This window comes from Aquarana catesbeiana, linkage group LG06 (genome assembly GCF_042186555.1).
Source record: "Aquarana catesbeiana isolate 2022-GZ linkage group LG06, ASM4218655v1, whole genome shotgun sequence".
Taxonomy (NCBI): domain Eukaryota; kingdom Metazoa; phylum Chordata; class Amphibia; order Anura; family Ranidae; genus Aquarana; species Aquarana catesbeiana.
In genome coordinates this window covers 212261657-212274493 of record NC_133329.1, presented here as the reverse complement: position 1 = coordinate 212274493, position 12837 = coordinate 212261657, and the positions used below count along the sequence as shown (strand labels likewise).

Genomic DNA, 12837 nt, shown 5'->3' with positions numbered 1-12837 from the left:
ATCTTCGTACCCCGAAATTCTTGTGAAGGCTTTTGACCACTTTCGCCATGATCTTTGCCTTTCTGATGTTGGGGTTGGGGTAAGGCCCATACTTTCCGTCATAGTCGGACTTTTTCATGATGTCGACCATCTCCAACATCTCCCCAAAGGACATATTTGTGGCCTTAAAACGTCTCCTTCTGGATCGGGACGTGTCCGGATCCGGGCTTTCCTCCTCCTCGTTGCTATAATTAGCACACACCTGCTCTAACTCCGCCATGTGCTCTTCACCCACTGCGCCAAATGAAAAGGGGCGGGGAATAGACTAGAAAGAACGTCAGGGGCGGGCGGAGTTACACGCATGCGCAGTGTGTATAAAGCGTAACACGCGTGCGTATTACGTACGATCTGTGAGCGGAGGAAGGAGCATTGGATGCGCCGATCGTAAGAACGAAGGTAAGAGACAAACTTGTGCCTATACTGCTTCTACATTGAAGCCTATATTGTAACAAGATTAGGAGAGTTTTGTCTGACATTAGGCTTTGTCTTGTGTTGTGTCTTGCAGTGAACATGGATATCTTAGTGAAAGACAATGACTTCATGTCAGTATTCATAGATATCTTAAGGGAGCTGCCCTATCTGTGGGAGATTAACCACCCCCATTTCAAGAACCAAGCAAAGAGGAAGGCAGCACTGGTGCAATTGTGTGAAATTGTGAAGCAGGTGATCCCCATGGCAGACATCACCTATTTAAAGATATTAATTGGTGGCCTGAGGAGTACATATCTAAGGGAGCGCAAGAAAGTCCTGGATTCACAGAGATCCGGAGCAGCAGATGACATCTATGTCCCCAGGATGTGGTACTATGACAGACTGCATTTTCTGGCAGGCCAGACTGAACCCAGGCCATCCCTCTCCAGTCTTCCTTCTATGCTTCCTTCCCCCCCGGCTGAGGCTTCTGATGCCCAACCTGGGCCTTCCAGGCCACATGTGGAGGAGCCCAGATTGAGCCAGGTATAGCACTCCTCTAAATATTTCTGCTTGTCCTATCAATGATGTTAACTAGATGTTAGTTTGGAGTACTAATTTAGGATTGTGATTGATGAAGCAACAACTAAAACCATGTCCCTTTTTCATACACAGGGAAGTCTCAGCCAGGAGGTGGCCGGGCCAAGCCGGCTGGCTGATCTGCAGGTCCCTCCACCCCCCCTGAAAAGAGAAAGTGGCAGTAGGAGGAGTGCCCTAGAGGAGGCTACCGGAGGACTCTTTTGGAGGGCTACAGAGGTCCTGGGAGCACCACAGACCGTGGAGGAGGACATTGCTGCCATCATTGCCTATAAAATGCAGAGGATGGAGGAGGGCCAACAAGTCTTGTGTGAGGCGCTCATATTGGAGGCTCTTAACAAAGGTATGAGGGGCCAAATGACAGCTCAGACACACCTTTGCGATGGTCCTCCTCCTCCTCCTGCAGGTCCTCCTCCTCGTCCTCCCTCTCCTCCAGGTCCTCACAGTCCTCCTCCAGGTCCTACTCCTCCTCCTGCCACATCTCCAACTGCACAGCCACAGCCGGGAATGAAGCGTGAAAGGAAGACCAGAAAGTGAGGACCCTGGATCCAGTCTGGTCGGCCAAAAAATGCAGCCGCTTGTGGTACCACAGCCTGGGGACACAGATGTCATCTGCTGCTATCCGGATCTCTGCGAATTCTGGACCAGACTGCCCTCCCTTACATATGGACTCCTCAGGCCACCAATTTTGATGTTCAAGAATTGATGTCTGCCGTGGGGGTCCCAGGCTTCGCTAATTTCTCATGTTGAGCAAGTGTTGCCTTCCTCTTTGTTTGGTTCTGATCCCTTAATAAAGGATTTTTGTTTTGAATTATACTCTCCTATGTGTTTTACTTCAAAAAGGACAGTTTTTTTGTGAGGATTCAGGTACATTTCAAATATACAATGTGAAATGAACAAGGGACACCAACACCAAACAATCTCCTTGAGATTAAATAATAAAAGATATCAATGGTGTTGGGGTAACTTCACACACAAAACACACACAAAAATATTCTGTATTAAAAATAAAAATAACATTGAACAAAGATCAGCCTTTGAAAAAATCCAAACATTAAATTAAAAAAAAGGCTTAAAATCCCCAAAAAAATTAAATAAAAAAAAAAAAAATTCTGTCAGATGTGACAACTAATAACAATATATTCAGGGAATCCAAATAAAAAAACAAAAATAAAACTTTGTGAGAAGTGTGTGTGAATATGAGCAGCAAAACTACTTAATTCTTGTCACATTATAAAGAAGAAGAGAGTGCGCTGTATTAAACCATTTTTAACATTGCAGCGTGACGAAAGTGCTGTATCCATTGCGAACGCTAAGTTTACCAGAACGAGCTGTTCCGTCTTGGAATTTCTTCTGAGCATGCGTGGCACTTTGTGCGTCGGAACAGGCCACACACGGTCGGAATTGACGCGATCGGATTTTGTTGTCGGAAAATTTTATCTCCTGCTCTCCAACTTTGTGTGTCGGAAAATCCGATGGAAAATGTCCGATGGAGCCCACACACGGTCAGAATTTCCGACAACACTCTCCAATCGGACATTTTCCATCGGAAAATCCGACCGTGTGTACGGGGCATAATACAAACAAAGAAATTAATCACTTTTCAGTTTTTCTATTCTGGGTGGATGACAGTCAGCTGCAAAATACCTGTGAAGGGGCAGAGAAGAAATCTTCAGATGATGAGTGCAGAGTCGGAAGTGCTCCCACCTAAATAAATACACCCACTTATAGAAAGAACGCCAGCAGCAAATGTGCACCCCAGCAAATGTGCTCATCAGATTTAGAACATGAATATATAGTAGTACTATGATGAAAGCATAAACATATATAACTAGAAGTCAACATTCTAATAAAATTCTATTTAGACATTAAAAACGATTTATCATATAATAGAGACCTAAGGGCTCTGGACCACCCTGGATTGGGGGGCCCCCACTCAACAGCACAATTTCTAACTTTCTAAAAGTTACTGATGTGGATTTGTATTTAGAAAATGTTGTTGCATTTCCTAACACGAAGCAAACAAGGATTAGGAGTAGTTGGCAAATAGTTCATTTTAGGTGGCTAAAGATGGCCATACACTATACAATATGATTGTACAAACTCTGTACAATCTCCTTTAGATTTACCAAAAACTTATTTTTATAATTATTATTATTATACAGGTTAATACGAGGTATTAGAATTTTGCAATGTTGGTGTATATCAAGAATTATTGTTAAAATTAGCAGACTAACCTGATTTCTATGCTAATAGCTGCTTTAAACTCATGTGTAAATTTACTATACATATTCAATTTTTTTTGTGAAGGTGTAGGAGCTGCTTATCCACTCCCTCCACCATATGGACCACCTCAACCAACCGGTAAAGTTATATCAATATTCTTATCACATGCTACAAAGTTTAGTAACAAATTGGTAAAAGCAAAAAAAAAAAAAGCAAAAAAAAAGTCATCAAAATAAATGTATAATTTTATATATATATATATATATATATATATATATATATATATATATATATATATATATATATATACATACAAGAGAGAGAGAGAAATCTGCCTCACTTCATCTACTTCTACTGAAAACCATTTGAGCAGCACCCAGTCCCCATTTTCTAGGCCTTTTGTATGGAAGCACCTCTTCAACAATACACATTTGTAGATGGAGCCAGGAGTAGGGTTCCCAAGTTAAGCAAGCAGCACACACAGAGTCCAGGAAGGGTTAACAGTTATTTAGAAAATGCAGGTTAGAAAATAGCAAGTTTGCTTGAAGAACACATATGCTAGCACTAGTATTGCTCCTTAACCTCTTCAGCCCCAGAAGGATTTACCCCCTTCCTGACCAGAGCACTTTTTGCGATACGGCACTGCATCGCTTTAACTGACAATTGCGTGGTCGTGCGACGTTGCACCCAAACAAATTTGACGTCCTTTTTTCCCACAAAGAGAGCTTTCTTTTGGTGGTATCTGCGGTTTTTATTTTTTGTGCTATAAACAAAAAAAGAGTGACAATTTTGAAAAAAAGCAATATTTTTTGCTATAATAAATATCCCACAAAAATATATAAAAAAACAAATTTCTTTCTCAGTTTAGGCCGATATGTATTCTTCTACATATTTTTGGTAAAAAAAAAATCACAATAAGCGTATATTGATTGGTTTGCGCAAAAGTTATAGCGTCTACAAAGTAGGGGATAGATTTATAGCATTTTTATTATAAATTATTTTTTTTTTATTAGTAATGGTGGCGATCTGCGATTTTTATCATGACTGCAACATTATGGCTGACACATTGGACACTTTTGATACCATTTTGGGACCATTGTCATTTATACAGCGATCAGTGCTATATAAATGCACCGATTACTTTGTAAATGACAAAAGCAGGGAAGGGGTTTAACACTAGGGGCGATCAAGGGGTTAAGTGTGTCCTAGGGAGGTGTTCTAACTGTGGGTGTGATGGGCTTCCACTGACATGACAGCGATCACTGCTCCCGATGACAGGGAGCAGTAGATCCCTGTCATGTCACTAGGCAGAACAGAGAAATCTCTCCATTCGAGACATCGAGTCCGTGGGACACGCGGGCACGGCTATGGAGCACGTGGCGTGCGCGCGCCCACAATGCCGTGATTCAAAGCAGATGTACCTGTACGCCCATTTGCCCAGCCGTGCCATTATGCCGATATATATCGTTGTGCGCTGGTCGGCTAAGAGGAACTGCAGCTGCTCACATAATTTGTAATAAAAACATCTTTGCCATTCTGAAGCATATATTATTTTATATATTCTGTGATTCTGTACTTGCCAAATATGCTGCAGAAATCTCCCTATACTGAGTCTGGCTGGAACCATTTTAACTGTGGGCAGCTAAAGCTGCTGCCTGTTCACTTCCTGGAATTACACAGACACACAAAGGCACACCTCCAGCTCTGGTTGGCTTCTGCTGATCACGAGGAGAGGGGTCCACCACGCCTTTTTGTTAGGTCAATCTGAGTGTGATTTACCCCTGCAAGGAGCCTCAGACTTCGGTGGGTCAGGGAGGGGGTCCAGAGAGACACCCTAAGTGCACCTTCTTTGTTCACTTACGGTGTTTAGTTTTTGTGCACCCACTACAGGCTTAATTTTTAAAAATGGCACAGGAGTAATAGGGCATGCATTTAGGCCAGCCACTACTGAGAGAATACAGCCCTTCATCACAGCGGTATATCCTCAAGGAACGGTAGGTCACAGTACAGGCACAGTTTACATTCCCGGGACACATCTGCTGGAGGGGTGGCTGACTGGCAGGATGACTGACAAAGATGATAGCTCTGCTGGTTTGGAACAGGTAACAACAGCAAGTCTGGCATGCTAGAGCAGGTAGTGACCATGGCTGTGAATATCGGTGGCTAGGTGAGTCGTGCAGAGGTATACACTACTCTTTCCCTTCTCACACTGGAACCTTTCCCTAACACTAATCCTCTGTTCCAGTCTAACAGGGTTCCTCTCCCTACGCTAGTCTTTGCTACCACCTATAGTGGCCTGGTCATGTCTGGCCATTAAAAGCTTCTACTTAAACATATGGTTAGGAGTTATAAATACAGTAAAGATAAAGCGATAAATCTCCCGCTCTACATGACTTTGGTCCAGCCACACCTGGAGTATTTTTTTCTCCAGTTCTGGGCACCAGTCCTCATGAAGGATGTACTGGAAATGGACAGAGTACAAAGAAGGGCAACAAAGCTAAGAAAGGGTCTGGAGGACATTAGTTATGAGGAAAGGTTGCGAGCACTGAACTTATTCTCTCTGGAGAATAGACGCTTGAGAGGGGATACGATTTCAATTTATAAATACCATACTGGTTACCCAACAATAGGGAAAAAACTTTTTCGCAGAAGGGAGTTTAACAGGACACGTGGCCACTCATTAAAATGAGAAGAAAAGAAGTTTAACCTTAAACTACGTAGAGGGTTCTTTACTGTAAGAGCAGCAAAGATGTGGAATTCCCTTCCACAGATTAGCACCTGAACGACTGCAACATAAAGGGATATACAATGTAATATTGACATAAAATCACACACATAGGTTGGACTTGATGGACTTTTGTGTCTTTTTTCAGCCTCACCTACTATGTAACTATGTAAAAGATATCAGATCCCAAGCACAAGGGAATTAGTCCTGTAGCCTCAGGTCTCTCCAACTCACAATCCACTAATCCGGGAGGTTTGCAGTGTCCCTCCTAAAGCTGGCCATTTTTTTCAATTACTCTATCCACACATTCAAAGTTGATGGGGGACTCCTCCCTGCTTTGCTAATGTATTCTGTCAGTGGAAAGATTCCCTCACTGTCAGAATACACAGATCAGTGTTGCAGCTGCTACACGAGCAGCTTTTATCTGTCAGGGTGGTTGAACATATCCAATCGACTTCTGTTCAACTACAATGGTCACACATGGAAACTGAAATTTGGATGGTCCCTACTGAACCAGCTGAATTTTAATTCATCTATGGCCACCTTAAGGGAGTTGACCCCCATAACCTGGATTGTTGTTCCCTGCTTGAGTCAATCCCTTTCTTGGAGTCCCCTTCACTCCTTTATCCAAGGAGCAGCTTTGCTAGGTTAATGGTCCGACTTGCAAATGATGCTGAATGCAGAGTTCTACACATTCTCCTCCAGAATATTTCTCTGACATGCCTGCAACTGTATACAGAATATTAATTGGCCTAATGAATGTAACATACATTACTAATTTGTATAGCAATCCCATCTGAAAATATATAATATATAATATATAAGGACAAATAATAAGTTGAAATACAAATAAGTTCTATTGTTCAAATAAAATACTTTGTAGCATCAGTGGATATCAAGGATGCATATTTACATGTTCTCATCTTTCCAGTGCATCAATAATATCTTCATTTTGCTGTGGCCAGTCAACACTTCCAGTTTGTAGCACTACCATTTGGCCTACCATCTTCACCTGAAGTGCTTAACAAGATTTTGGCCCCCGTGTTAGCCGTATTACTCTCCTAGAGTATTCCCATTGTGTAAAACCTAAACGACCTTCCACTGAGAACATTCAGCCTAAACTCTAATAGTCAATGTGAACTCAAATTACATTACTATACGTCTACAGCATCCCCGTGCAGCTGGCATCAAAAAGTGTTCCTGTGTCAGCAATAAAGTTGCCACCTCATCCCTTTAAACCCGAACACATATGAATTACACAGGTTCTGAGGTTTTGATGCAGATCAGGCACCAAGTGAGTTTAATTACCACCCTAATCAGCCATAGAACCTGTGTAATTAATATACATTCAGTTTTAAAGGGATGACGTGGCAACCCTAGTCAGCAATGGTGTGAGTGATAAAGGACCATTCCCTCCCCCCACCTTGGTCACTGGTGTCAGTGGGACAACAAAAGAATCCACTGACATTGGTATTCATGTAAAGTGAAGATCACAATCAGCGCAATAAATTTGTGCATACACAAAATCACCAAAAATTGTTGCCCAGCCAAACACTGTATAGTGATTCGACAACACTAACAAAATAAAATATACCACAAAACAGTGTAGCGCAACACCTCACCGTATGCTAAAAAAAACAAATAAATACCAATGAAAACCAATAAATATCAATATAACTAACTTGAGCACATAAAGTCTATTGTTTGAAAGATTCTGTGTTCCAAAATGTCTATGGTCCAATATTTAGTAAATAATATAAAGAGAAAAAAGAAAAAACACCATGTGTCTTCAGGGCCGGTGCTACCACTAGGCGGACTAGACAGCCGCCTAGGGCGCACTGCTGCCTAGGGCGCAGCCAAGGCCAGTAGGGGTGTTGTTGATATAATTAGCGGCAGAGCAGCTGAAGCACGATAGTGCACCCTGCTTCCCCTGGCATCTTCTGGTGCCGTACCTTCAGTCAGAGGCACCCCCCTCCCTCTCCTCCTCGTTCGCACCGCGGCTCCCTCAGATCGCTCAGTAACTCCTCAGAAGGCGATCTTGGGGCCGGAGTCCTGTTCCGTCCGAGTTAGGAGAGAGGATGAGCTCTGTAGGACGTCGCTGAGGAGGCGGGGTTGGACGGTCCGGAGTGAGGAAGAGGGCGGAGTGTTTGATCAGTAAAGAAGGAGAGTGAAGTCGATGTCCAGTGATGTGAGGAGACGTCATGGGGCTCCGTACTCATCACACTGCTCGTCATCTGCCTGACGGTGAGTCACCTCTCCACACACCTTGACTGCCTTGTGTGTATGTGAGAGGCCTACTGCTAGGGGAATACTGACCTTCCTACACAGCTGTCTGCACATTGACTGTGCCCAGGGGAGTGTATTGTACCACCCCCCACCCACCTGTATACTTCACACCTCCCACCTGTATACTGCACACCCCCACCCCCACCTGTATACTGCACCCCCACCTGTATACTGCACACCCCCACCCCCACCTGCATACTGCACACCCCCACCCCCCACCTGTATACTGCACCCCCACCTGTATACTGCACACCCCCACCCCCACCTGTATACTGCACCCCCTACCTGTATACTGCACCCCCACCTGTATACTGCACACCCCCACCTGTATACTGCACCCCCCCACCCCCCACCTTTATACTGCACACCCACCTGTATACTGCACACCCCCACCTGTATACTGCACCCTCCCACCTGTATACTACACACCCCCTACCTGTATACTTCACACCCCCTACCTGTATACTTCACACCCCCTACCTGTATACTTCACACCCCCTACCTGTATACTGCACACCCCCACCTGTATACTTCACACCCCCTACCTGTATACTGCACCCCCCACCTGTATACTTCACACCCCCTACCTGTATACTGCACACCCCCACCCCCCACCTGTATACTGCACACCCCCACCCCCCACCTGTATACTGCACCCCCACCTGTATACTGCACACCCCCACCTGTATACTGCACACCCCCATCCCCCTCCTGTATACTGCACCCCCACCTGTATACTGCACACCCCCACCCCCCACCTGTATACTGCACACCCCCACCCCCCACCTGTATACTGCACCCCCTACCTGTATACTGCACACCCCCACCCCCCACCTGTATACTGCACCCCCACCTGTATACTGCACACCCCCACCTGTATACTGCACCCCCCCACCTGTATACTTCACACCCCCTACCTGTATACTTCACACCCCCTACCTGTATACTGCACACCCCCACCTGTATACTTCACACCCCCTACCTGTATACTGCACACCCCCACCTGTATACTGCACACCCCCACCTGTATACTGCATACCCCCACCTGTATACTGCACACCTCCCACCTGTATACTGCACACCCCCACCCCCCACCTGTATACTGCACATCCCCCACCTGTATACTGCACACCCCCACCCCCCACCTGTATACTGCACACCCCCACCTGTATACTACATACCCCCACCTGTATACTGCATACCCCCACCCCCCACCTGTATACTGCATACCCCCACCTGTATACTGCACACCTCCACCCCCCACCTGTATACTGCACACCCCCCACCTGTATACTGCATACCTCCACCCCCCACCTGTATACTGCACACCCCCACCCCCACCTGTATACTGCCCCCCCACCTGTATACTGCACACCACCACCTGTATACTCCTGCCCCCATCTGTATACTGTACATTGGGGGCATTACACAGGGGGCTTACATTGGGGGTATTACACTGAGGTGATTACATTTGGGGGATTACAGAAAATCGCCACCTCCACCGTATACATGGGCAGGGCAAAGGGGGTGGAGTCGGAGCGGAGTTGGGGCGGAGCCAAGGGGGCGGCAAAATGAGGTTTCGCCTAGGGTGTCAAAAATCCTTGCACCAGTCCTGTGTGTCTTCACTCTTCATGCATCAGTGCACATCCTCCACCAGGTGAAAGACCTGCTCACTTCAATAACACATTAACATGCTCATCAATATTATTCCACTGCTGTTGTTCCTTTTGGGTTCTCCTCTAAATCCTCCTTAATAAGCACAAGACACTCGTCCCATCCACTTCCCGGCACAATCGGGTGCGATTCATATATCATATAAGATAGAAAGGCACAGACTGAGTGCAGTCTGTTTTTTGCAAGTTTATTCACAATCCCCGCTATAAATCACACTTACAAGAATCCACATTAACCACTTAAGGAGCGGAAGATTTGCCCCTTTAATGACCAGGCCATTTTTTGCTATACGGCACTGCTTCGCTTTAACTGACAATTGCGCGGTCGTGCTGTGTTGTACCCAAACAAAATTGATGTCCTTTTTTCCCACATATAGAGCTTTCTTTTGGTGTTATTTTATCACCGTTGTGATTTTTAATGTTTGCGCTATAAACAAAAAAAGACAGACAATTTTGAAAAAGAAACTATATTTTTTACTTTCTGCTATAATACATATCCAAAAAAAAATATAAAAAAACTAATTTATTCATCAGTTTAGATCAATATATATTCTTCTACATTTTTTTGGTAAAAGAAAATCACAATACGTGTATACTGATTGGTTTGCACAAAAATTATCGCGTCTACAAACTATGGGAAAGATTTATGGACTCTTTTTTTTCATGTTTTTACTGGTAATGGCGGCAATCTGCGATTTTAGCGGGATTTCGAAATTGCTGCGGACAAATCTGACCCTAAGTGACACTTTTTTGGGGACCAGTGACATTAATACATTGATCAGTCCTAAAATAATGTACTGGTCAATGTATAAATGACACTGGTAGGGAAGGGGTTAACACTAGGGGTGATCAAGGGGTTGGCTGAGGCTCTGAAGAAGAAGCTAAACCTTCGAAACGTATCAGCTAGCAGCGGTTTGCACATCCTCTCTTCAGGACCTAGAGACTGCGATCAGTAGACGGACTGTCACAAGTCAAACATTGTTAGGTAGGCCTAGATAGTTGGTGGTTATAGGGAATTCTATAATCAGAAGAACTTATGGAATAATTTGTCGCCAGGATCACCTCAACCGAATGGTTTGCTCTCTCCCTGGTGCTAGGGTTCGGCATGTGGTGGACCAGGTAGATAAATTACTGGGAGGGGCTGGGCATGACCCAGCTGTCTTGGTCCACATTGGAACCAATGACAGTATACATGGAAGGTGGAGGCTCCTTAAGAATCAATTTAAAGAACTAGGCTGCAAATTGAAGGGAAGGACCTCCAAGGTGATATTCTCTGAAATATTGCCTGTGCCATGCGCAACACAGGAAAGGCAGGGGGTGACTAGAGAGCTGAATGCATGGCTAAAGACCTGGTGTAGGGAGGAGGGATTTGGGTTTCTAGAGCACTGGGCTGACTTTTCATTGGGGTGCAACCTATATGCTAAAGACGATTTGCACTTGAATGGAAGGGGGTCTGCTGTGCTGGGGGAGAGGTTTATGGGAAGGCTGGAGGAGGATTTAAACTAGGATTGAGGGGGAGGGTGAACTAGAATTACATCGGGCAGACAGGTCAGTTAGGGGTCAGACATTAATGGAGGGTGGAATGGGGATAGATGGGGGAGGGTTTTGGCAAGTGACAAGAAATTTCCCATGTTGCAAACAGCCATTGGAAACTATAGTGCCATTTGTACTACTAAAAATGATATGAAAAACACCAGAGCAAAATGTAATAATGCATTAAAGTGTTTGTACACCAATGCCAGAAGTCTGCCAAGCAAAATAGGTGAGTTGGAAGCTCTGGTGCATGAGGAGAGCTATGATAAAATCAGTATTGCTGAAACTTGGCTTCAATCCTCACATGACTGGGCTATTAATATTCCTGGCTATGCACTCTTTCGGAGAGACAGGGTAAAAAGGAAGGGTGGCGGGGTCTGTCTCTATGTGAGAAGTGATCGCAAAGCAATTGTGAAAGAGGACCAGTGAGTGTGATGAGTTTGAAGCATTATGGGTGGAACTGCATATAGATGGGCGTAGTTCAAAGTTAATCATTGGAGTTTGTTATAGACCACCCAATGGTAACGAGGAGGTGGAGACTCAGCTCCTTGCACAGATAGAAAGGGCTGCAAGGGCTGGGACAGTGATAATAATGGGGGATTTGAACTACCCAGAAATTGACTGGAGTAATGGCACTGCTGGGACAGTTAAAGGGCAAAAATTTACAGGACAATTTTATGGTCCAGTTTATTGAGGCCACTAGGAATGAAGCTCTGTTGGACCTGGTAATCTCAAACCATGCAGAGCTTATTGCTAATGTCCAGATAAAGGACCACCTGGGTAGCAGTGATCGTAACATGATTTCATTTGATGTTAGCTGTAAACAAGAAATACATACGGGAAAGATAAAAACACTTAACTTCAAGAGAGCAAATTTTCCAAGGATGAGGGCTGCTCTCCAGGATTTAGACTGGGAGGGAATATTTGCATTGATAAACACGGAACAGAAATGGGAATTCTTCAAAAAGACTGTTTGAGACCTCACTGCAAAGTATATTCCCATGGGTAATACGTTTAAAAGGCTAAAAACAAAACCTATGTGGCTCACGGCCAAAGTTAAAAAAGCTATAAACAATAAGAAAAGAGCTTTTTAAAAATATAAAAATTAAGGAACACTAGTGTCCTTTAAATGTTACAAAGAATTTAACAGAATATGTAAAAAGGAAATCAAGGATGCAAAAATTCAAAACGAATGACAGATTGCAAAGAATAGTAGAACAAACCCCCAAAAATTCTTCAAATATATTAATAGTAAAAAGGTCAGGTCTGAGCATGTAGGCCCTTTACAAAATAATCTAGAGTGGGTGACTGGGGATAAAGAGAAGGCAAATGTATTAAATACTTTCTTCA

General features: G+C 44.2%; 1 protein-coding gene across 2 annotated transcripts in view; it reads left to right on the top strand.

Moving 5' to 3' along the window:
• Positions 1–12837, top strand: part of LOC141146604 (LITAF domain-containing protein-like) — a 285709-nt gene that overhangs the window by 184117 nt on the left and 88755 nt on the right. For both annotated transcript variants that reach the window (XM_073632974.1, XM_073632973.1), the window contains one exon: positions 3355–3408. In XM_073632974.1, the coding sequence (XP_073489075.1) occupies positions 3355–3408 (54 nt within the window). The remainder of the gene's footprint in view (positions 1–3354; positions 3409–12837) is intronic.